At 39.0% G+C, this 26,532-nt stretch overlaps 1 protein-coding gene across 8 annotated transcripts in view; it reads right to left on the reverse strand.

The window, feature by feature from the left end:
• Positions 1 to 17,344: 17,344 nt before the first annotated feature.
• Positions 17,345 to 26,532, reverse strand: part of Agfg1 (ArfGAP with FG repeats 1) — a 50,013-nt gene continuing 40,825 nt past the window's right edge. For 2 of the 8 annotated variants that reach the window (XM_048344616.1, XM_048344609.1), the window contains 7 exons: positions 25,966 to 26,146; positions 25,546 to 25,625; positions 25,279 to 25,371; positions 24,327 to 24,374; positions 22,133 to 22,291; positions 20,840 to 20,931; positions 17,345 to 20,304 (listed from right to left, as the gene is read on the reverse strand). In XM_048344616.1, the coding sequence (XP_048200573.1) occupies positions 20,245 to 20,304; positions 20,840 to 20,931; positions 22,133 to 22,291; positions 24,327 to 24,374; positions 25,279 to 25,371; positions 25,546 to 25,625; positions 25,966 to 26,146 (713 nt within the window). In that variant the 3' untranslated portion in view covers positions 17,345 to 20,244. Of the gene's footprint in view, positions 20,305 to 20,839; positions 20,932 to 22,132; positions 22,297 to 24,326; positions 24,375 to 25,278; positions 25,372 to 25,545; positions 25,626 to 25,965; positions 26,147 to 26,532 lie in introns of all 8 variants that reach the window. The other 6 variants (XM_048344613.1, XM_048344617.1, XM_048344611.1 and 3 more) reach the window with 5 other exon arrangements.

The raw sequence follows: 26,532 nt of genomic DNA on the forward strand, positions 1-26,532 counted from the left end.
GCGCCACGCCGGCCTCCGGCGTGTCCTCTCGGGTGTCCTCGGCTGTGGGTGAGTCTTTCTCTACTCTTCTCCATTTCTACGACCCTGACCTAGAAAGTGACCCGGGGCCCTTAGGGCTGAGCAAAGATCTCTCCCTGTTGGTAACATCGCAATCTATGCTTTCAAAATGGTGACCCTGACAAGAATGGGAGCTGTGAAAATCAGAGATTACTGAGCCGCTGGACATCATCGATACGCTTAGCAACTGTTAGGAGATGGAGTCCTAGTTGTGAACTCATATTGTTTTCAGAAATTCAATCACATCACTTCTTCCATGCTTTCACTGGGGCCATATGTTATTCCTGGGCATTATGCTATTCCTACTAGATATATCTGTACCCTTACAATCCTGAAACTTAACTCTATAGAGTGTACCATGTATTAGTTGCTAAAGATCTCATTTGTACTTTTTATTATCATGTAATGACATAACCATTTGTGTGCTATAAATTCATTCAAGTTCAATAAAGATATCCTTGTTGGGAAGAATTTACCCTCCTGTCAGATTCATTTTTTTAATGATCAACATCATACCAAGCTCTGCAAAGAAACACTATTCACATCCTCTTACTTACCTGAGTACAATGTCACTATTAGTGACCTCTTTTATTTGTTTGTTTGCTTGTTTTTCTGCCAGTCCTGGGGCTTGAATCCAGGGTCTGGGCAGTGGCCTTGAGGTTTTTTTTTTGTTTTTTGTTTTTTCACTTAAGGCTAGTGTTCTACCACTTACTTGAGCCACAGCTCCACTTTTGGCTTTTTTGGTGGTTAATTGGAGAGAAGAGTCTCACAGAACTTTCCTGCCTAGGCTGGCTTCAAACCTCCATCTTAAGATCTCAGCCTCCTGTGTAGCTAGAATTACAAACAAGAGCCACCATGTCTGACTAACAATGGAGTTTTAGCCATAAAGTTAAACAAAATTATGTCATGTGCAGGAAAATGGATGTAATAAAATGATGTTCAACAAGCCAAATGCAGCAGGATGAATACCACAATTTTTCTCTTATATTCAAAAATCTAGATTTTTTTCTGTAAAGGACAGGAAAGTAGAAGGGGTCTATTTTGGGAAGAGGAAAGGAACCAGTAGAAAAGAGAGATGTGGGGAAAGAGAAAGTAATGAAATGGTGAATCTCATCCAAAATATACAGTTGTATGAAAATGTCATTTTGAAACATATTTTAAAAAGTATAAAAATAAGAACTATGCTCTTGATCATGTTTTAAAAAGTCTCTGTACAATATCAGAATAAATAACAAAATGAGGCTTAGGCAAAAAAGAAAAAACCACTAAGAATACAACATAGGCACCTGATTATTCATTACCCAGGAAGATACATGTTACCTCTAACAGTGGAAACAAAATAAATAAGTCAGAGAGTCGGGTACCAGTGGCTCATGCCTGTAGTCCCAGCTACCCAGGAAGCTGAGATCTGAGGATGCTGATTCCAAAGTCCAAGAGACTCTTATCTCCAATGAATCACCTAGACGCTGCAAGTGGAGCTGTGCCTCAAGTGGCAGCAGACCAGCCTTGAGGGAAAAAGCTCAGGGGTAGTGCCCGGACCCCGATTTCAAGCCCAAGTAGCAACACACACACACACACACATACACACACACACACACACACACACACACACACACACACACACACAGAGTCAGAAGGAAAATTCAAGCAAATATTGAGGCCAGATATTGTGCCCAACGCCCTGTTTAAATTTACCTGCCCTTGTCTTCCACAATAATCAGACCATGTCGGTTTCTTTTCATTACATTAGCAACCAGCAAGGGAAGCTCAGGGCATCTTTCTTTGCTAGCCTGCCCGCTGTCCAAATAGATCAGGAATTATAAGTGACCAACTCTGTAGTGAAAACAGTAATTCAAGGAAATAGCAATGTTTGGGGGATTGGCAGACTTGAGAAACATCTCATGAGGAGGTGATTAGGACCAACAGGTGTCACCTGTGGTCACCACAGGGGACCTGAGCAGTGCCCACCAGCGTATGGTCTCCCTTCCCCTGTGAAAGCCAGTCCAACGCAAGGATCCTCCCAGGAAGATGGCTCTTGAGGACAAGAACCCCTCCCACTCAGGCGGGCTAGCTAGTCATGATAACGCTCTGTACCACAACCATGCCTCTTAACCAGCCGGACCGATGGGCTTTTGTTGTACATCCAGTACGTCTTATCAGCAGACACAACAATAATTCAAGACTTCAGCAACTACTCCAGAAGATTTAGAAAATAGAAAGAATTAATCATAGTGGTTTATGGCATATTCTGTATTTTTAGAAATTTGGTCAGTTGCTGTTCGTAAGTAAGAACTTTTAAATAGGTCAGGACACAGTGTCATTAGCAAGGGTGTCACAAAAATCTTTCCATAGTGTCAGAATTTATTGAATAATAATAAATTCACAAGGTCTATCAATTCTGTTGGCTTTATTTCACCAGGTATTATTCACTTGGCATTCGTGGCACTGGCGATCACAGGTCCTCTTATTACAATTTTAATTACTACTATGAAGTCGCAATCACATGTATACTTCACACATTGTGTGTGTGTGTGTGTGTGTGTGTGTGTGTGTTAGAGAATGGTTAAGCAAGGGTTAAAATAGCTGTAAGACTCAAGGGGGCCCATGGAAGGCAAAAGCATAGCTCTATTCTGCAAGGCTCACTGCATCCGGATAAAGAAGGACGAGAAGTGAACAGCAATTGGAGTGGGGCACCAGTGACTTACATCTGTATCCTAGCTACTCCAGAGACTGAGATCTGAGGATGGTGATTTGAAGCCAGCCCAGGGAAAGAAAGTCCTGTGAGACTCTCATCTCCAATTAGCCACCAGAAAACCAGACGTGGTGCTGTGGTTCAAAGCGGTAGAGTGCTAGCCCTGACTGAAAAAGCTCAGGGACAGCGCCTAAGTGCTGAGTCCAAGCCCCACAACCACCACCACTACCGCCAACAAAAAGAAATGAATGACAATTGGAATGGACCACACCAAGCAGGAAGATCATTGCTGAACTGAAGCCAAGGGACAGAATCTGGAGTTCATTGACCATGCATCTTGTGATGAATGCAATACCTGCTCTATTCCTACTCACTCAGTGCTAGTCTCTGGTCTGTGCATGTCCAGTGACCCTAGAACATATCCCTGTTCATAAGACCTGAAGGTCTTAAAGGGCAGGAATCCTGCATGCTGGGTCTTGACATCCCAGCTCTTTTCAAAACAGATGGCAGAATTAACATTTGATGAAGGAATGACTTCAGCCCCTCTTCTAGGGGATGAACCAGGTGCTCATGTCACCAAGAATCCCTTGAAAGACGCCATGTACAAGGCGAGTGAAGATGGGTATTGAACAATGCTTGAGGAAAGGCCAGGAGTGAACCAGAGGAGACCTCATTAAGCACAGAGTTTTGCTGTGTCCTCCTTCCAGCTGAAGAAAGCATTCTACAAAGAAAAGTTACAACCTAGCAAGCTACAAACCAAATTACATCTGCATCTCCTAGAAATATTTTGAATTAAAACTTGAAAAAAAAACTCATCATCTAAGATAAGGAAGAGAGTCTCATAAGACAATCCAGTGAAGTCTATTTATGATAAAAAAAAATGGTTTCTAAAGGGAAAGAAAGGGCAAAGGGCCTTGGAGATCAGGTAAGGGAAATTCAAAGGATAATGTTATCCTGAAAGTAGACATTTCTTTTAAAGTCCCTGCTATTGTAATGTCACACTGGCACTAAGGTGACTGTCCAACTCATCTAGAATTATGGATCGAAACTTCTATTGTTTGTTGCCTAAAAAGTGAAATATCTACACACAAGAGTTACAAAAACAAAAACCAACAACAAAGAAGAAATCAGCCCAACTAGTTGGGCAATGGGAGGAAAGTGTTTGTAATGATGTATGCAGAGCAATAAATCAGTATGGCTGCTTTACATCTCTTTCCAGCTAACTGTCTCAACAGGTTTTCAATGAGCTTCAAACTTAGCCTCAGAGTCTTGCTGGGAGGTCCGTCCCATCTGCACACAACGGCTGTGCCTTGCCCGGGCTGGAGCTGCTGCCTAGGTTCACTAGCCCCAAGGGACGACTCCTTTATTCTGTGCAACCACCCGCTTCTTGATCCTGGGATTGAAAAGTTTTCCAGCAGGACCAAAGCAAGAACAAAGAGATTCACCTGTTACCTGACACCTTGGGTCTTCAAAATGGCTTTTGTCTATTTTTCAAAGTAGGTTTATTAATGGGCTTTTTTTTTTTTTTGGTCTTTGAGTGGTTCTGACACAGAACAGAATAAAGAATTAGAAACTAAGAGCCACTGAAGGGGACATAAAAACAGGTATCTGAGCAATACTGCTAACCCAGCAGGCAGGACCAAAACCCTCATCAAACACCTTTCCATGAGAGCCAGAGGACATGGAGATGAATACATTTACCCAGAAATAACTAGTTTGTCACGTGTTCATAAGACTGTGGGAGTACTGCGTGGGAGACTTTAATTACCACTGGCAGCTCTAAAAAGCCTCTTGCACTTGAGGTCACAGGTGAGGCTGGGTGATGTAAGGTGGATGGACTAGGCAGGGTGAGGGGGACGAGCCAGGTAAGGAACGGACGTGCGGTGACCCATATAGGCCATCGGAAGGAAAGCACGAAGCATTCAAGACAAGTGACCTGTTTTGTTATCTGTCTTGACCCAAAGGTTGCCTGGCGCATCACCTAGGGTTCAGGGGAGAATATGGCCTACTTTGTTCTGTGACGCTGGGCAGCAAAGGCTTGCAGGTCAGGCTGTAACACGGGTCCCTTCTAGGTCTTAAATCCTGAGTTCAGCAATCCTACAGAATGGTCCATGCAGTTATTTTTACTTGGCTTGGACTATTAAATAGTTTGCAGCAACTCGATACATACACCTCACTTGTAGAATGATTTCAGAAAAGCCTTCTTTCATGATGAAAAGCCAAGCAGATCATTCTGGAAGTGCAATTTTAATCAATATACACATGTAGGTCCAAATCTCACCTCCACAAATGTCGTCCAAACCTCAAAGTAATTTAGACTGCCCAAGGAAAATTTTAAAACCCATGTTAATAATAAAACTTCAGAACTCACGTTAATAATTAGGAATAGTTATATAATTAATAGTTGGGCAATAATAGTTAACACTTAAGGATGGAGTGCATACATTCAATTTAATTATCAGAATTAAGTTGAAGATCCATACCATGATCTACATTTTACAAATAGAAAGGAAAATAAAGGCTCATGCCTGCAATCCTAGCTACTCAGGAGGCTGAGATCTGAGGATCACCGTTCAAACCCAACCCAGGCAGGAATGCCCATGAGACTCTTATCTCAATTAACCACCAGAAAACCAGAAGTGGCATTGTGGCTCAAAGTAGTAGAGCACTAGCCACGAGTGAAACAGCTCAGGGACAGCACACAGGCCCTGAGTTCTCAAGCCCCATGACCCACAAAAGAGAGAGAGAGAGAGAGAGAGAGAGAGAGAGAGAGAGAGAGAGAGAGGAGAGAGAGAGAGGAAGGAAGGAAGGAAGGAAGGAAGGAAGGAAGGAAGGAAGGAAGGAAGGAAGGAAGGAAGGAAGGAAGGAAAGAAGGAAGGAAGGAAGGAAGGAAGGAAGGAAGGAAGGAAAGAAGGAAGGAAGGAAGGAAGGAAGGAAGGAAGGAAGGGGAAGGGAGGGAGGAAAGAAGGAAGGAAGGAAGGAAGGAAGGAAGGAAGGAAGGAAGGAAGGAAGGAAGGAAGGAAGGAAGGAAGGAAGGAAGGAAGGAAGGGGAAATAAAACAAATGGCCAAAAGTGTGAGTCTTTGGGGCTGGGGTTATAGCCTAGTGGCAAGAGTGCCTGCCTCGGATACACGAGGCCCTAGGTTTGATTCCCCAGCACCACATATACAGAAAACGGCCAGAAGCGGCGCTGTGGCTCAAGTGGCAGAGTGCTAGCCTTGAGCGGGAAGAAGCCAGGGACAGTGCTCAGGCCCGGAGTCCAAGGCCCAGGACTGGCCAAAAAAAAAAAAGTGTGAGTCTTTTCAAGGCCTGGAGCGGCATTGGAGTCCAGCCTTGAGACTCTACAGCTCTTCGTCACTGTGTGAACAGCAGTTCCTGAGTGAACACGCAAGCGGCGGGGTGAGATGACTCGATGCCATGCCTCAGCATAACTACATTGTCTTCTTAGGAAATATGTGAAAGACAACTCTTGAGTAGTGTCAGATTGCAATTACTTTAAAAATAGTAGTGAAACATCGATTCTACTAGGTTGTTTCCCAGTGGGGCAGGATGGTTTTCCAAGAGCGGGATCTTACCTAGTCCTGCCTCTCCTTCCCCACTGCCGTTGGTATCTTATCTTCCATTTCCTGCTCATATCTGAAATGGCACAAAGTAGTTGGGCTGGGAACCCAGAGCAAGGGCAAGGCTCTGAGTTCAAATCCCAGTACCATCCAAAGAAAAGGAACAAGTATTTGGATTCTTTCACCACAAAACAAAACCTTTCCATTTGTTTATTTGACTCAGGTTTTCATGATGTCCATCTGAAATCCTCAGATGATGGTCACCAAAGCACTGGAATGGAACCAGCAGTGCCTGGGTTAAAGACCATGTGACTGAGGTCCTGGAGTCCTACCGGGCCAGATGCTGATAGCAGAAGCGCAGCTTTCAGGGAGGCTAGCTCTGACAATGAGCCCCAGGGACCCGATGTGATTACCTCAGACAATGGGTCTAAGGAATTGTACTTAGAGTATCTGCACAGAGCTCACTCATTTGCTTACTGAGATTAGCCAATAATAATAACAACAACAACAACAAGTGCCTACTACTTGCTAGGCACTGATTTTCTGTCTGGGATTCAGATAAAGTCCCTACAATCCAAATGGAAATTTCACACTCAAAGGTTTTATCTCTATATTATTTTTTTGCATTTTAAAAATTGAATTATTATTATTCACATCATTTTAACTAAAATTCATTCTCATTGATTTAAATACTGTTTTAATTAAATTAAATTATTATTACTTTTTGCCAGTCCTAGGGCTTGGACTCAGGTCCAAGTACTGCCCTTGGCTTCTTTTTTGCTCAAGGCTAGCACTCTAGCTCTTGAACCACAGCACCACTTCCGGCTTTTTCTGTTTATTTGGTGCTGAGGAATTGAACCCCGGGCTTCGGCATGCTAGGCAAGCACTCTACCACTAAGCCCTCTACCACTATTCCCAGCCCTTAAATACTTTTTAATGAAACAGGAAATGTTCATGCTACGTGAATTACTTATCAATTTTTAGGATATTTACAAATTCACTATTTCCAGAATATATTTATTATCCCATAAAGGAACTCTGTATCCATTGAAAGTCACCTCTTTTTCTTCCCTTTCCCTAGGACCTGGCAGTCATTGAATTTACCTGTGTGTGTGTGTAGATTTGACTCCTCAGAACACTGTGAGTGTAATCGTAGGTTCCTGCCCATTGTGTCTTCTTTCACCTAGCAGAATAGTTTCAAAGCACGTCCACATTGCAGTGAATTGAGTACTTCATTCTTTTTATGGCTGAAAAATGTTCTGTTGTATTGAACAGACTATTTTACCCATCTATCAGCTAACAGACATTCTACTTGAGTATTTAATTCTTATGAATAATACTTCTGTGAACATTTGTGTACAAGTTTTTGGTGTAGACATGTTTTTATTTCTCTTCAATATAAAATATATCGGTAGAATTACTGGTTCATATTGTAAGTGTATTTGTATATTTAATTTGGGGGGTTGGAACTGGGATTTGAACTCAGGCCCTCCAGATTGCTAAGGCAGGTTCTCGACCACTTGAGCCATACAACCAGTCCTTTGTGGCTTTGGTTTTCACATAGGTCATTTTTTTTGGGGGGGAGGGCTTCATTGGCTTTGGACCACAATCTTTCCCACTATACTTCCTATATACCTGGAATTGCAGGTGTGCACCCCACACCAGACCATGAGTAACTTTTGTTTTTTATTCTTTCCTTATTCATCATTCTCTTACCGATATCCTGAACTAGCTCTTGTATTGCACCTATCTGGCCCTCCTTATCTTCACTGCTAGTGGACTCCTAACCATTATTCCTTAACACATTATTTTTTTTTCTCCTCTACTGTTCCCTTCTCACCAGAATTCATTATTCATAAATTAGACCTTTTGGTATTGCCTTATGGTTCAAATGGTTTCTTTCAAAATCTTCTTCCTATCTATGGATAATCTCTACTAGGGTATCTTCAAGGCCACAGATTTTGTCATTTCAAACCTATTAAATTCATTGAGTAATTTTTTTTTCAAAGATTCTATTTCTCAGCACAGTAATTTCTGTTTACACCTGGTAGCTCTTTCTTTGATAAAGTCTCTTATCTTTTTTAAATGATGTTTCTTATTTACCTTTGTAGGATGAAGTGCCTTAAGTTCTTTAAATAAAATCCTTGTTAATTGGCTTCCATTCCTTCCTTATTTTTTTTTTTCATTTGTTTGTTTTGTTTTGCCAGTCCTGGGCCTTGGACTCAGGGCCTGAGCACTGTCCCTGGCTTCTTTTTGCTCAAGGCTAGCACTCTGCCACTTGAGCCGCAGCGCCACTTCTGGCCATTTTCTGTATATGTGGTGCTGGGGAATCGAATCCAGGGCTTCATGTATGTGAGGCAAGCGCTCTTGCCACTAGGCCATATCCCCAGCCCCCATTCCTTCCTTATTTTTTAAGTGTGAACTGAATTCTATTTCTTTGTGTATGTCAGAGATTGGCAAACCATGATGTGTTGCTCAAAACCAGTTAGCTGGCCTATTGAAATACATTCATTAGAATAGAAACATGTTTATTTGCATATTATATATGACACCTTATACCAGTGTCAAACATGCAGCACGGTCCATATAAACTGCAATACCTAAAATATTGACTATCTGGTCATTTAAGATGTGTTAAACCCTGGGAGACGCAGCTTTTATACAATTAAAAATTCTGTAGTAGAGACTCTGTATTCTATTACATTCCTGTAACATTTTTTTTTTTTGTTTCACGCAGGGTTAACTTTAGTGAACTCAAGCTCGAAGCTCAGTTACTTCTGTGACACAGCGGGCATCCATCTAGCTCTTTCAAGTCTGACCTGCTACGCTTGGAGTCTACTTGTGTGACTAAAAATCCAGCTATCAACCAGATAAACAAGAATTCAACTAAGCTTTTTAAAAGCAGGGTTTTGTTTTGGTGGTATTTCATTTGTCCCACATGAAGTTACCTGGACCCTGTGATTGAACAATAAGCTCTAAAACCAATCTCCTTCTTATTCCCTTCTTCATGCTGTGAAACCTTTTTCTAGTTTCTTTCTGCCTGCTCTAGTTGGTCTTCTGTGCCTTTCAATCACTGTTTCAGTGTTTTCCTCAACTCATATTTATGGTCAGAAAGAAATGGTTCCTCCAGTACCAGACGCTGGGAGTTCTTCCACACACTTAATTACCCTGTACATCACAAAACGTGTAGATGCAACTGCATTTCTCTCGTGAGATCTGTCACCCAACTCGGTCACTGCCTGCTGGTAAAAAAATGGCTCAACATCTTCCCATCACTCAACTGCATCTCTACATCAGCACCCGATGACTCTGATCCACCCAAACATCTGAAAATCATGAGTGCTCTTTTCCTGACCCTCACAGCTCTCCAAGAGGCTGGCTCAGTTTACCATCAGTCCTCATGCATTACCAGAACAATCTCTTCACTCTCCACCAGGCCTGCCTTATTTATTCCTGCAGTAAATCCCATTCTCCAGTCAACAGCCAGAGTCAATTGCGAAGGTATGTTGTCTGATTATGTTCATTAAAATCCATCAGCATTTAGTCACTTGGTTTCCACAATGCCCTAAAACAAGGCAGAATCAGTAAAGTGGCATAGACAGCCTTTTATTATCTGGCTTCTATCTGTTTAGCCTAGTTTTGTTACGGGGTTTGGGGGAGGGGAGTCCCGGTCCCTCCAAGAATCCACCACTCAGAGACAGTCTCAAGCAAAAAGATGGGTTTACTGGGGAAGCAAAAAGCAAACTGACCGGCCAGGGACACAGCAGACTTGGGAGCTGAACTGTGACAGCGAAAAGTGGGCTGACCGGCCAGGACACAGTGCAGACTCAGGCGCTGACACTGTGACCCCAGCAGTCCTCAAATTGAGGTTTATAAAGGTAAAAGCGCATAGCACAGATGTAGGAGCTTGACGCTGGGAATAGAGCAAGCAACATTAACAAGCAAGCGTGGCACAGATGTAGGAGGTTGACGCAGTGGGTAGAGCAAGCAACAAAGTTAAGCCAGCCATTTACAGAAGCAGAATTTTGGGAGTCAGGTTGACCTAATCTACTTCCCCCCCAACATTTCCGACCATATTTCCCTAATCAAGGTGGAGCCAGCTGTATTCCCTGTAACAGTTTCTCATTATTTCACCCCCTAGACTCCATTTTCCCCCCAGTCTGAAATACATCTAAAAGCCACCTTAGGTTTCTGCAAGCCCTAGATTTTTGCACCAGATGACCTCAGTTCCTGCATTTCTCCCGGCTCTGAACTAGGTAACTCTTCAACTCTCGGCTGGATATTTCTTTTTATAGAAAACGGTTCTTAGTGTTCTAGTTTGGCTATCTGTATGTAACCATAGTACCGAAATCTCTATTATAGCTTTTATTTAATTCAACGCTCGTCTCTAATTTTGACTACATTATGACTTGTAGCATGACATTTGTTAAATCTCAGTTCCTAATCAGGGTCTGTCTCACAAAACATACCTGTTATTTGTGATGAAGACAACACCTTTCAATAGGTATGAAGATGATACCTTTCAAAATGTATGAAGTAATAACTTTGTGAAGTTTTCCCGTTAGTTGATCCAAAAAGCCATGTGTTCATCCAAGCAAAAGTTCTTACCACACGAAGCAGAGGGGTGCTCAGAGCCATCCAGAGGTTTTTGTACAGAGCTGCCACCAAAGAAATGACCACATCTAGTGAATTAACTCAATGTATGCATAAGGTATGTCAGAAATAGTTTACATTTACTACTTCATATGAACTTATATGTAATATAAATTACAAATATATAATTACATACTATAAATTAAATATAAGTAAAATGTTACCACATTGCAATCTATGGTAGAAATATAGTTGAAAAGCTGGGAACCATCAGAGATACTTGTAACCACAGCTACTCAGGGGGCCAATGTGGGAGGATCACTGGAGCCCAATAATTTGAGGACAGCAACAAGGCCTACCTTTAAAAAGTTGGCAGTAGGGGCTGGGGATGTGGCAAAGAGTGCTTGCCTCATATACATGAAGCCCTGGGTTCGATTCCCCAGCACCACATATACAGAAAACGACCAGGAGTGGCGCTGTGGCTCAAGTGGCAAAGTGCTAGCCTTGAGCAAAAGGAAGCCAGGGGCAGTGCTCAGGCCCTGAGTCCAAGCCCCAAGACTGGCAAAAAATGATAATAAAAAGTTGGCAGTAATAAAATTGTATGTGAAATGGCCATTTCTTTCCATAAAGAAGAGCCCATCAAACTGCCCATCAAATGATCAAACTTTCCCAGTGAATTGCTACTTTAACCCTTGGAATTTCCTCACCTAGTTAAATTCCTCCAGATTAGCAAATTGCTTCTCCAGGACCAAGAGGCTGATAAAAAACAGTATAAGCCTTGCAGGATATACTGACACTTGTTGCTCTTAAAAAAAAAAATGCTTCGTTCATGCACAAATCTTCTACGCAACTATGAAATGACTGCTTTAAAGTTTCACGGGTAAATAATTTAGGACAGTTTGTATACTATATTTAGGGAATTATTGGCTCTTGTACTCCTTTCCACATTCTTTAAACAAGTGAATATTCCTGAAAAGGAATAATCAACAAGTGCTCTTGAAGCGCGCGCGTGCGCGCACACACACACACGATGAAAATTACTTCCAAAGTAGCAGATCACCCATCACTATCATACTTCCAATGATGATGCAGTAGGATTCTTCCTACATCTTTCTTCTTCTATTCATCCCTCTCCCAGTCTTAAATTGTACTATTTTTTTTCTAAGTCAGCGTGAGCCCAAATTGAGAAGCATTCTATTCTTCCAAAGTACCAGTTCTCTCTGCCCTTTGGTTTGTACTTCATATACGTTACTTTATCTAGGTCACAGGTTACAACTTAAAGGCACTCATGTTATCATCTGTTCTTTATTTGTTCAATGAAGGCCTCCTGAAGATGAAAAAAGGGGTGGCATTCAGGTGATGTAGGTAGTACTGAGGACCTGCTTCAGAGATGGAGAGCTGGGTTCAAAGCTAAGTTCTGCCACCTACTTCACTTTGGCAAGGAAATCTCCGTGGGTAAATGTCTTGTCTAGGGGCCAGGCTGTCCACGAACCAGCTGTGGCACCCAGGTAAATGGGGTTGTAGAAAAAGTGCCACCCTTTCCAGCTCTTCAAAATTTGTATAAACTTTGAAAAGCCACTGCAACCAAATGCTAGTGGCTTAGGCTTGTAATTCTAGCTACTCAGGAGGCTGAGATCTGAGGACTGCAGGTCAAAGCCAGCCCAGGCAAGAAAGCCCATGAGACTCTTATCACCAGCCCACTACCAACCAAGCCAGAAGTGGAGATGTGGCTCAAGTGATGAGTACCAGGCTTGAGTGGACAAAAACAAAATTAAGGGACAGTGCTCAGCCCGAGTTTAACCCCCTGTACTGGCACAAAATAAAATTTTTTATTTAAAATTAAAATAAGTCATTGTAGAAGTGACTAGGATAAGACACTAGTTTAAAAAAAAACCAGCAAAAATATTCGAGGACATCAAATTCCATGTAAGACATAAACTTCCATGTCCAGACACATTGTAGTGCAAACAGTCAAACAGTTATTATGGTAGGAGGCAGATACAAGGTAGCTGGATGAAGGGGCGAACTCTGAAGTCTGAATAAGTTATTCCACTAAACCTGATTAAGTTGTCCTCTGAATAAAAGATAACAGCAGTATCCAGATTTACTCTTTCAAATGGGGCACAGGGTCGTGCTACACACAGGCAAGCCTTGAACTCACTGTCCACTGAACCTGGACACTGGAACCTCAATAGGCACGTGCCACTGTGCCTGGCTAAATGGTAGGCAGTTTAGGGTGAAATCACAGTACAGGCTGATTTGGGCCAATCTACAGCAACAGGTGTCTGCAGGGGGGACACTTAGATTTTTATTTTGCATGGAATGATCTGCCTGTTTTTTTTTCTTTTTAATTCATTTCCTTACTTTACTAGTTTTCTATTTTACTCTTTTCAAGTAGTGGCTCTTAAAACCATCAAGAAAAGTGGTCATTCTTTGGGGAGGCAAGAGGATTAATAGTCAGTCCAAGCAAGAAACATGTCCTGTTACATCTTGCAACTGGAAATGCTGACAAAGCAGTAAAAGCTGTGCGGCTAATGAAATTAAAAAAAAAGTCATGATGGGAACGAACAGTACATGGATTGCTTTATAGAACATTATAGTATGAGAAACACATTCCAGATTTATCATATCATGTGACATTTAAAATAAAAAGCCACCTCAAACAAATTCAGTAATCTTTTATTTTTTTAAAAATCATTTAACAATGGTTCACAACAACCAAGAACTTAACCAAACTTACTACCTACCAGATTTAAAGTACTTTAAAATGACCATTAAAATCCACCTATAAGATTTATCCAGTACCTAAAACCAGCTCCTTGTAGTAAGGCTGTCTTCAAAAATCTTAGCCTATGAACATTTTCCAAACACAGCCTGTTGACTGGAAGGGCCTCTTATGCTTTGTTTTGAACCTTTCACAAAGAACTCTCACTCCCTACTTCTAGCCTCAAGTGCAAGTCCCTTTTATCAGCTGTTAGGACAAGTATTCTTTATAAACACAAGCTTTGAAGGAATTAAGTCCTGTACATTACTAATGATAAATACCTATTAGGAAATGTTTGAACGCTAATCTATGCAAAATCAGAACTTTTGAGAAGCCAAGTCTGAGATTACCTTTGCAAAAACATGTTTAAATGCATAAACATATGGGTGTTTAACAACAGACTTTGCCATAATTTCCATGTTCTCTTCTTAATAAGAAGGGCACAATACCAACAAATTGTAGAAGTTCCAACATGTTCCTCTAGAAGCTCCAAGTTATGGGTAGGAGTGATGGACAGACATGTGAATTTGCACAATCTTCCAATGAACTGACTGAATGAATCCATAGTTCAACTTAAAAGCTATGAGTTTTTAAGCTATACTACCTTAATTTGAAATTTGCTGTTCCCTATGTTGAAAAGGTTTCTTAAATGGAAGCACAAGATTGTCCTTAAGTCAGATGGTAAACTGGTAAACTTCAATTAAGAATTACCTATATTCTTCAGTTTCTTAAGACAAATCAAGAGTAGTTTCCATGTGTATATAGGTATTTTCATCATAATAATTTTCAGCACTGAAGCCATTAAAACAATGAGTTAGAATTGAATGTGGTACTAAAGAAAGCCAATGTCAATCATGTTTTAAAAAAGAACCAAGTTACAAAGCTGTGCATTTAAACCTGGTAGGGCAGTGACAGGTTTAAGTATAGAGATATACATAAACGATAACATTTTCAAAGATCACATAATTCAAGTATATTCATCTGGAGTATAAAAATCAAGCCATAGAGGAAGCCACATATATATATATATATATATATATATATATATATGTGTGTGTGTGTGTGTGTATATATATACATAAATATATCCTGTGCTATTATACCCTGTGTATGGATAATTTTTAAAAATCATAAGCATGGATTCCTTTTGAGCACATAAAAAACTTGAAATCATTAAAACACCACAGAATTCAGGAAACACTATGTATAAGTGGTTTGCATCTACTCAAAAGACCACACAATCAGAATAAGGCTCCTTGGCATGTCTTCTTCCTCTGCCCTTCCATTCAAGAATGAAGGAAAATGCTGAGAATTAATAGTTTATCCCCTATCTTTTTTTCTTTTTACAGTCTTGAATCCCAACATTTTATTTTCATTAAGGCTCAGTTTTGTGTGCCAGACAAAGATATATTTCAAAACTACATTTGAATGTACACTGAATTCTAATTATTGGCATAAACAGAATGCATACAAGTTATAAGGTATATATTCTTAACAAAATTCTTATTAGGAAAGGTCATAAAAAATTCAAATTTTATTCAACTGACTCCAAAATCAAAATAAAAGGTTACATACCAAAAACACTATCTTTTCACGAACTGCTGAATCCAAAGCCTTGAAAACATTTGAATGTTTGAGGCTAAGAAGATGAAAACACTTTATTGGCCAAACTCAACTGTAAACAGAACTCAGAGTATAAGCCATAAAAATACAAGCCTTTCACCAATGGGATAATAGGAATTTAAAATACCAAATCCACAGTTGTTTCTTTCCAGATTAGATATACCGCAGTACCTGGCATACTTCCAGGTTGAATAAGTTAATAATAATACACATAATAATACACATCAAAAAGGTATTAAAAAGCCAGCTATAGTCAAAAAGCAGCGGATGGATGTACTGTGAGCCAGTGGGTAGTGGCTGGCATCTGTGCTGTGCTGGGGAGGACTTGCAAGGTCCGGCTGCTGCCGTGTTCCCTTTCCCACGGCATTTCATGACATCAGACTGTAGGTCCAACCGGCCTTAGTGTGAGGAGTCACACTGCACACATCAGTAAGCACCAGAAATCAGGGTTCTTTCTCGAGAGATGATTGTGAAACATTCACCAGTACAATACTGGAATATACAGTGCTCAAATATGACCACATAAAAAGCTTAACTAATGACTAATACCAACCAAGCAATAATTAACTAATGTAGATGAATTCAATGTAATAGTATAATTTAATACAAAATTTCACACCCTGTAAAAACCAGATTGTAAAACTTGTCAAGGGCAGGTGGAGTATGTCACCCAACAGAAGTCACTGATACTTCAGGCAGGTTCAGTTTCAATAATGGTTCGCTATTTACCCTATTCTACCACTTAAACAAAACTCCAGAGAATATAGCTTATGCTAATTTCATTTTTAAAAAACATAACTAAAAATTAAAGTTTATGTAAGTATACACCACCAATTTTCTTTTTTCTTTCTTTTTGTTGGCTGTGGTGCTTGAACTCAGGGCCTGGGCACTGTCTCTGAGCTTTTTGTATTTAAGGCTTGTGCTCTACCACTTTGAAGCACAGCTCCCTCCACTTCTGTTTTTCCGATGGTTAATTGGAGATAGGGGTCTCCTGGACTTTCTGGCGCAGGCTAGCTTTGAACCATGACTATGCTCAGATCTCCCAGCCCCTAGTAGCTAGAATGATAGGAAGGAACCACCAGTACCAGCTCGCTCCCACTCCCCTTTTTTTAAACAGGTCCTAGGGCTTGAACTCTGGGCCTGGGATCTATCCCTGAGCTCCATTGCTCAAAGCTAACACAATACCATTTGAGCCCCAGCGCTATTTCCAGCTTCTTTTGAGTGGTTTGTTGGAGGTAAGAAGCTTATGGACTTTCCTGCCAGGGCTGTCTTTGAACAGTGATCCTCAGATCTCAGTCTCCTGAGTAGCTACAATTATAGGCATGAGCCATTGGTACCCAGCTTCAAGCATTCTCTTTACAAATCACTGTAATCCAACAGTAAGTTGAGGTATTTATTTTTTTACTATACTTTTTCCTTAACTTCTCTACACTTTGTGGAAATATTTTAAAGACCATATGAGACAATTAAGGAGAATTTAGTAAATGCCTACTATATCACACCCATACTATTATTACTCTGAAAAATTAATGTCAAGGCTGAGAATCTGAGTTTCTCCAAGCAAAGAAACAAAAAACTTGGTAGTTAGGAAGTAATAATGTTTCCACACAGGTAATTACTCTTCCTGAGACATGCACACTTAAAAGACAGTGTTTTCCAGTGTGGTCTGAGGGCTTCCAAAGGGCTTAAGGTCAAAAATATTTTCACAATAATTCTAAGACATCACATGCCTCTTCGCATTTGATTTCACAAGAGCAGCATTTAGTTTTCCAGTGCTTTCATCTGTGTTACGTGGAAATAATGCTAAGTAGTATAAAAATCTCTATTATTCAGACATTTATAAAAGATGTGCAAATTGTAAACAACGCTCCAATAGTATTCCTTAGTTTTCACGGTTTTCTTTTTGCTTTTAGTAGTAGCTCAGGGATTCATACTTGCTGGTCTGGTGCGATACTGCTGAGCCATGAAAAATATTTCTCATTAAAAATGTTTCTACGTTAACAGGTAATGGGATTATTATGGTCACATGTAAATAAATAAACATACTTCAAAAAGATGTCAGCATTGACCTTTAATACAATAAATTCTGAAAGATACAAGTTTCATTAAAAATAATAAAAGGAAAAAAAAACTCCTCTTGGGGAATCTTCAGTAGTTTTCAAGAGCTATTGTGCTAGGACCAGAGTGCTGAAAGTGATGGCAGGGTGATACACAAAACAACAGTGTGCCCTTCCATGCCAACTTTGACGCGCTATAGCAAATAGGGTAAGTTTTGGTGCAGGGGCCTCCCAGGTAAAGACTGAAATGCCTTTCCAAATTCACATAGAAATTGGTAACAAAACTTGTACATTTACAAAAAATGGAACTACTCTCTAGCAAACAAGAATAAAATATACCTTTAAAATCAAACAAGCATCTCCCAAACTAAAAAAATCAATTTCCTTCCTGAACAAATACAGAACAGGAAAGAAGATGTGACTCAACCAGTATATGGCAGGAATTTGATGGTCTTCAGACTTGTCACTTTCAAGAATTTTCTTTTCAATACTCAACACAATGATAGTTTATATAAAACTAGAAGCCAACCAGAATATAAAAAGCTTATGGGAAGCTTATTAAAAATACTAATAATAAACAGCACAGAGCATGAGAAAACCTATTTTAAAGGTGATCTCTTCTGAATCTAAACATCTTAACTTTACAAGCACTCGGAGTCAATAAAATCCCCATTTAATTACAAATTGTAAGATTTGCCAGAAAAAAAAGTCTTTAAAATTATTTGGATAACAACTGTTTAATTCACTCATTAGATGGAAAAACCTGGTAGATATTTGGGTAATGACCTTCAATTATATTAATAAACTTTGTACATATGAATTGATTTGGACCCAATACAATTTAAAACAGAAATTAAAAAACAATTCTTAAGTTTGCTCCCCCCCGCAATGAAAAAATGGGCTTCAGGAGTCTCCCAAAACATAGAAGCATTTCAAGATTATACCAACACACATTTAGACCTGTGCAGCAATTATTTAATTCTAAGATGCATACTGCTCAGAAAAGGAGCAGAGAACCTCAAGGCATCTTTTGTTTACTAAAGCAGTTCAGATAAATCGTACTTTCAACTGGCTGTTCAGTGGATAGCAATGTTTAAACAAATCCAAAACTATATAGATTGTAAAAAACTACAACTCACATAGTCATCATTGCAGAAAGGCTGTCAACATGAACAACACGAGCAAACTGATAATCACCTCTTTTAATACTAAAGCTTGAAAAAATTTTAATCACCTTAAGATAAAACTTTCCATACACGTACTACATATTTGTGTATGAAACTTTACCTTTTCTGGCTGACACAGAGTCATCAAAATAGTTAACTGTCAGAAGATGATACAATACAGTACAGTTCTCTAGCTTGGACTGTGTCTGTATACTAAATAGTTTTGGATGGTGTGTGTCTTCATAGTCTTTCAGTCTCCTTTTTAAAATTAATCTATCACTTCTCAACTACTAGCAGGCTACAGAACAGGAAATCAAACCACCCAAATCTTAAACTTCACATACAAACAATGCATAAGCTCTAACATATACTTTATGAGTTATATGTGTTGCTCAGAGGCATTAAAAAAATACTCCAAGTTTCTTAGTTGTGTCCCATTTTGATGAGACTGCCAGATTATCTCTGGCTGGATGAGGCATTATGATATATAAATATTTAAACAAGTTCACTAAAATATTAACAAAAAATATAACTAGACTAAGTATCACTGCCTTTTTAAACAAAGTATTTCATAACTTTAAGGTAACAATGAGTTCCAGTTTCTTTCCCCCAAACAACAAACATAAACAATATCCTACAGATAATATCAGTTTGTCCAGAAAAAGGTGAGGGGGGTTAGGAGGGAGAAAAAAACACTCAGGTGCAATCATGTCACAGTTAATGCATGTCTGCTTCCAATACATTCAAAGACAAAATAAAAAAATCAATAGTTAAAATAGGCCTTTTGTAGTCTGAGAATTCAAGATCTTAAAAAATTCGTAAATACATACATGCAAATTCTTCATATATACAAATTTCACAAAATTAAGGATTGCAAAGAAATGAGAAGTATTAATGGTGAATCTGACAAGCTACATGTAAATGCTTTACCACGGACACATTCCTGAACAGAGCAGTCCTCGTAGTTTCAGTATTTTTTTTCTACATGGCCTTTTTGTAAAAAGTTAGTCACTACAAGTCTTTAAGAATTCAGGATGTTCTCAATTCACTACTCAGACTTAAGGCCACTTTGGTAAAGGCATTGCAGCAAGAACACAGAAACAATAGCATATTTTCTAATATTTATTTTTTCACCTGCAAACTGTAGCAAAACATGATCAGTTTTATTATGCAGACAGGTATCCCTCTACATTTTTAAAGAATTTAGGCATGTATAAATAGAAGAGCTCTTTAGAAAGGAAAAATTCAAGAATGAATAAAACCTTCCAATATTGACTTTTAACTTTCCAGTAGCAATGGTTAAAATGATTTTAGGTCACTCATTCCAAGATATATGACAGCACCTTAAAAGTGGCTGATCTATTTTCCCAGTAACATTTCTCACATAACAATGTGTTAAAGTTACAAATACTGATATGCACAAATAGCTAATTTCTAAGAAAAATATGTACAGTACTGCAGCATAATGAACGTGGTATCTGCAATAACTTAGTATTAGCCAATTTTGAATATACATGATACCGCTACCTTCTCTGCCAATTCACAGGTTAAAAGTTGTTACTGGAGCCCTCTGTTTTGCACATATTACCTGGTGTTTAATACATAATGCAGGTTTTTAAAAGACTTCTCTTGTATTTAAAGCTAAGATCAGTGAAACAAGACAACAGTGCAAGAGGCGGAGAGATGTAATGTGACCACATAAAAGTTCGTTCCAGTAAAGTGTCTATATAAGGCTATAAGAAAGGATTGGTTGATGAGCTTCCTGTTGGAAATTGTCCTGTTGGTGCACCAGTCTAAAGAAAACATAAGACAAAATAGACATAAGGGTGGTATATGCAAAGAATGGAAACATTAATCTATATTTATTCTCACTTCATTAATCTTTAGTTATCAATTATTTTATTCATTGTTTTTGTCAACGACTTGTAAGACTAGTATCAGGTGTCAAGGAGTGTACTATGTCTTTCAAATACACTATTTCATATGTGTTCTTCTAGTAGATCCCAAGAAGAAACTTGGCATATGAAAAGAACAACTTGTGATTCAAACAAAATCTGTGCTCTAAAGAGCCCCTTTTAATATTAGGTCATTACATCCTACAGCCTCCCTTAAAGTATTATTTTGATCAGAATGTAGGTGCCATTCTATAAAATAGTTTATTTACTGCCTGCAAGCACTTGAATGTGCAACTAATTTTTTAAAAGTTTGATAAGGAGCATGCATAACTGACTGTCTCAATCTATATCATCTTATAAGGTCATTTCCAGGACACCACATCCGGTCAAGACAAACCAACTTATCAAGTCCATAAAACTCAATTTCACTTACCATAAAAGGATTACTAGATACTCCAGCTGCTGCAACTTGACCAAAAGAGGTTACCACTGGCTTTGTTTGTCCAAATGCTGCGAAACCTGCACCTTATGAAAAGAAAATCACCAATTACAACTGATACCATTTTCAAGGAGCAATCTGATGTTTATAAAGTCTGAAGGTAAGTTTCAGAGAAATTCTTACCAGAGCGGTAAGAATGTCAAGGTCATACTTTCATTTATCTTTCCAGTATGAGAGATGAACTTAGAAAAAAACTCCTTTTGTTATGTTTTTAAAGAGCCACCAGAGATCTTCATAAATGGTTAACTTGAACTTGTCTCAGCGCAAACCAAAGGATTTCGTTAACTGATGAGCTTGTGATTGTTTGGGAGGGGCTGAGCAGACATGGTGATAGTTTCTATGTGACAAATACAGTATTTCTAGGAAATATGTTATGTTATGGCTCTTCCATGTATCATAGCACCAAGTTTTAGCTAACCACTGACTTCCAAAGAGAAAATGTGTTCTGGGCCCCGGTGGTTCACATCTGTAATCCTAGCTACTCAGGAGATCTGAAGATAGTGGTTCAAAGGCAGCCCAGGCAGGAAAGTCCGAGAGACTCTTATCTCCAATAAACTACTTAGAAAAAGCCAGAAGTGGCACTGTGGCTCAAGTGACAGAATGCTAGCCTTGAGAAGCTCAGGGACAGAGGCCAGGCCGAGGTCAAGTCCCAGGACCAGCATGACAGACAAAGAAAAAAGGGAAAGAGATAAAGAAAGGAAAGGGAGAAAGAGAAAGAAAAAGAGAAAGAGAAAAAGGGAGGGAAAGGAAACACAATTCAAGACAATCTTGAAATATAAGAATTTTCAAACTTCAGCAAATGAGAGAAATTGCTGAAAAGAAACGGTTGCATTCATCTTCGTGGTTCTAAAAACTTTTGTAGTGATCTATTGAGAAAACTAACCTAAATTTACACACGCACATACACACACACACACACATGCACTCTCTCTCATACAAGAAAAAAGCACACTGATAATAATTTTTGACTTTGAGAAAACCAAAAGCCTAGAATTCTAGACTTAATATTTTAAGTTTTCTTTCTATACCTTATGAGAACATGTAAAAAGCATATAAGAACTTATAAAACCACAATTTTCTGAGACCTGATTCACCGTACTTTTTGTGTAGTAAACATTGCATACATTAACACTACGGCATTCCTTAAATGTTTCTGTCCCAGCTAACATAAAACTTATATGTTCAGAACATCATAGGACCTACAGCTTGCCAGGCGTTCGATCTTACCATTGGGCTGTTGAGAAAACGCTGTCTGCTGCGTGAAAGCTGCTTGGGCTGGGAAGGCAGGCTGCTGGAAACTGCCACTAAAGCTGGTGGGAAGACTATAGGAAGCAGGAGTGCCAAACCCCGCAGGCATGCTCATGGATGCAGTGCCAAAGGTTGCCGCTGAGAGAAAAGAAGGGTGGGTGAGAGACATACAACGCGGTATGGTTTGTGGCTTATACTCAACACTGTGGAACAGACATTGCTTACTTTGAAACATATTTACAGGTACATTAAAGGTATCTATAATTCAAAATTCCACAGACATTACTAATGATAGAACTTTCGTTTAACATACTTAGGATATTCTGGTTCTCTTGAAATGCAGTGACCAGACTAAAAGTGTCATTTAAAATCCCAAGAAATTTCTCGAGTAATTAATATATAAAGTCTGAATAGTAGTCAGCTTTTCGAAGTGCATCACAGTGTACATATGACAGCAATTCATATGTATACTAGTATACATCTATGCGTCTAGGTTTGTTTCCCTACATATAACAACAACAATTTTCAGGAATTTTTTTCCTGCTGGAGTTGTCTGCTATCACGTAACATATGTATTCCTTGAAAAATATTAGAACTTCTGAAAAATATTCACTGAGAATAATGGGATTCACAGGACAAACAAGTTAAAGGCAGATTACTCAAACTTATACAACTTTTATAATCAGAGCTAAATAATTCTATTAAAAACACTAATACAACTGAAAAGACACGTTTAAGTTCCTACTAAATCAACCTCTAAAGACATATATGGACTCCTACTCTTTGCTGAAAAGATAAACAATAGCAGCAACAACAAAAAAGACACCTTGGAAGACTAGGAAAAGGTTCAAAGTACAGGGCCTCAGAAATGACTTTGAGATGTACAAAGATCGAAAAGAAGCATGATACACATTTGTAAAAGAAAAACTGGAGGGTAAATAGGTGTGTTCAATATTATTCTACTCCCCTTTGTATTGCCATACCTAGCACTAGCATGTAGTATAGGTTTCCCTACTTCTTTGTCATCATTTATGAAATAATTTGCATCACAGCAACACATGTAGTAGCAGAGCAGTGTTTCTTACTGCTGGTAAATATTCCTTTCAGCTCTATGCTCTACTCAGGTACTTAGTGAAATAAAAGACTGTTGCTCTAACTAGACTGCTAGTAATTATGTAATGAAACATTGTTAACATGATGTTAGGAAAAGTATAAAATAAGTGCCCAATTTCTTGATCTTAAACTCTACCATCTTCATTCTGAAGTGAAGGCACAAGAACTAAATACTAGGGCTGGGGATATGGCCTAGTGGCAAGAGTGTTTGCCTCTTATACATGAAGCCCTGGGTTCAATTCCCCAGCACCACATATATAGAAAACGGCCAGAAGGGGCACTGTGGCTCAAGTGGCAGAGTGCTAGCCTCGAGCAAAAAGAAGCCAGGGACAGTGCTCAGGCCCTGAGTCCAAGGCCCAGGACTGGCAAAAAACAAAATACTAAAACTAAGCACTAAAAACGTTCCACAAAAAGTCACATTCCTTTAAGAAACTAAAAACAAATTATAGATGTTGTCCAAAGTAATCCTCACAGTGCTAGTGTTCACAAAGATACAATTTTTCTCTAATGAATCTAATTAGACTATCAAACTGAAAGAGTTACTTTTTTATTTTTTACTGATGGGGGGAGGAAAAACAGGCTACTGGGAAGCAAGTAAACTAAAGAATAAGCACATTTGCAATGGCAGGGGAGGGTTTATAACAGACAATAATGCACTGACATAACTTTGACAAATCACTGTTCAAAGAAAGCACTAAAAGAGCAAAACTTGAATATACAGTTAAGCAAAACCAAACTCCATGGAATAATGTGATAAAAATGGTTTGGTAGCTCAAAAGGATATTAGATTACACAAATTCAAACTGAAGAAAAAGAACCAAAACAGCTACTATTAACATTCTGTTGTGACCATGGAGGTAAGCATTGAAACACTGCTACAAAGGATGTTGGGTAACAGTAAGTACAACATCATCTTGATGCTCCACATCCATGCCCACTCCATTTTGAAACATGGAAACAACTTAATTCCCCATGCAAGGATCCAGAACACTAGCAGAAGCTTCCACAAGCGGGTAGACAAATTGCCACACAAATCTAGGTATTAGTTGTGGCCACCTACCAAAATGAGCGTGAGGAAACACTTGAGAATGCATTGCTCCAGAAAGGCCTTATGGAAAGGCATAAAGAGACCAACATCAATTAAGTTAGAGATAACTATCGTTAAAATCAAATAATGTTTAGAGAGTTGAAAATTAAAATTCACTATTGCTAGCATAATACATAATAAAACATATCACAAAGTGAGTCCTTTTATTGCAACCATATTCATGACGTATTTATACCAGTTGAAATACAAGTATTTAAAACTACAACAATCAGATAAACATCAGTATAATCTATTTTTTAAAATAAGAACTAGTATTTTTTTCAGGCAAACACACAAATTATCCATGCTTTGAAAACACCACTAGATATACTTAAAGCTGCTACTTAGCATCTAAAACTCCAGATTTTGAACAGAGTAACAGAACAGTGTCAGGCTGTTTAAAATTCAACATAGCTCAAAAAACATAAAGATAACCCTAATGAACTTCAAAGTATCTCCAGGGAGAATTATAAATACAGCTCATTCAAAAAGTGGAGAGGGACACTGTCAGCTTAAAATACAGCTGAAAGAGAAGAGAGTACATTCTGTACAGATCTTATCTGGCATAACTGAGGACAGAGGTACCATATATTAAGTTTGTGTAACTGATAGCCAACTTAAGTCCCTCTCAATTTTGTTAATTACAAAATGTATAATAAGCTTTCAGGCAGCATTTGTGTAAGTTTTGATGCAGGGTATCAAGATGAAATCCTTCACCCCTAACACAATCCTCCTGCCATGGATTGTTGGGATGACAGGAGTATGTCATTAGGTCTGGAGAGCACCTGATTTTGGATATAACCTCTGCTAACTTCCCATTCATCGTAGTGTGGGAAAGGGCCCCATTTCCTGGGGGTTCTTTAAGTGGTGTCATGCCCCCAATTCCTTACTTACTGTTCCATGCTTACTGTTGCTGTTTTCTTACCTGTTGCTCCTCTGGCATTGGTCTGAAAGGGATTTGTAGAAGATGCCACAGAAGGACCAGCAGCAGCGACAAATGGGTTTGTGGAAGGCGTAGCTTTAAAAAAATGACAAAATATACTATAAAACCTGAATATATTTTACATTCAATCCTTAAAATGTATTTAACTCTGTGTATGGAGACAGAAAAGGAGAGCCTTTCAATAAACCATTGCTTTGCCTGTCTTCCAGTACTACTAAGAACTATAATGGATATAGCAGAAGCACATACCCCCAAATGGAGCAGGCACACTTGAAGAAGCAGGTTGTGTCTGTGCAGATGCACCCACGGGCACTGTTCCAAAAACACTGCTGAAACCAAGAGTGAAAGAGTCACGGACCACTTAAGTTTCCATAGTAAATTTCAAGATATCTTTACCTCCTGAAAACATCTTGAGACCCAAGAAGAGGTAAACTGTTCATGGGTATTTTGTCAACTGACTTACATTTTAGCAGCCAATGATGAACAACAACAAAACGGACTTCAAAAAAGGATAATATCATGGCCATCACTTGAGGATTATTTTTGAATTACCAAATAAAACACAATTCCAAACTACTCAATTATTTTTAAATTATATTCCCAAGTAGTCATTTTAAACTATATATATTATAAGGTAAAACAGAAAGCAGGAATGCTGAGACAAGGTACCTGCTAGCATTACTTGTGGAAGTGTACGCGTGACTGGAGGTGGCCGCAGAACTGAAGACGCTGTCCAGCTCTGCCAGGGCTGCATACTTGTCTGAGGATGTGCTTGACTGACTGGGAACAGAAACCACAGACCCAACAGGAGCCTTTCCTGTGGCTCCAAAGCCACCCCCTTGATCACCACCTGGGAACAAGAATGCATGTCAACAACAGGATACGTACCGTACCGTACCACCACCTCAATGTGTGCTCCACAATTATCTAAGTGCCTCACAGGGAATAAGGAGCACCCCTTAGTTCAGTGCCATTATCATTCTCACTTTAGAAATTAAAAAAAAGAAAGAAACCTCACAGATCCAGGCAGGTGAGCACCAGATCCTTTGTGGTTTACCACTGTATTAGGAACTTTTAGAAGCAAATAAAAACAATGCTTTCTTGGCTTTAAGACCAAAAGTGGAATAAAATTTATTAAAATAATTAACTTTTAAATGCCAAAATTTAACAGAAAATGTATTCAAATGAATAGACACCATCTGGTTACCCATGTTAATAGAGTTTTTTTGGTCCTAT

The sequence above is a fragment of the Perognathus longimembris genome, chromosome 4, assembly GCF_023159225.1.
Source record: "Perognathus longimembris pacificus isolate PPM17 chromosome 4, ASM2315922v1, whole genome shotgun sequence".
Lineage (NCBI taxonomy): Eukaryota > Metazoa > Chordata > Mammalia > Rodentia > Heteromyidae > Perognathus > Perognathus longimembris.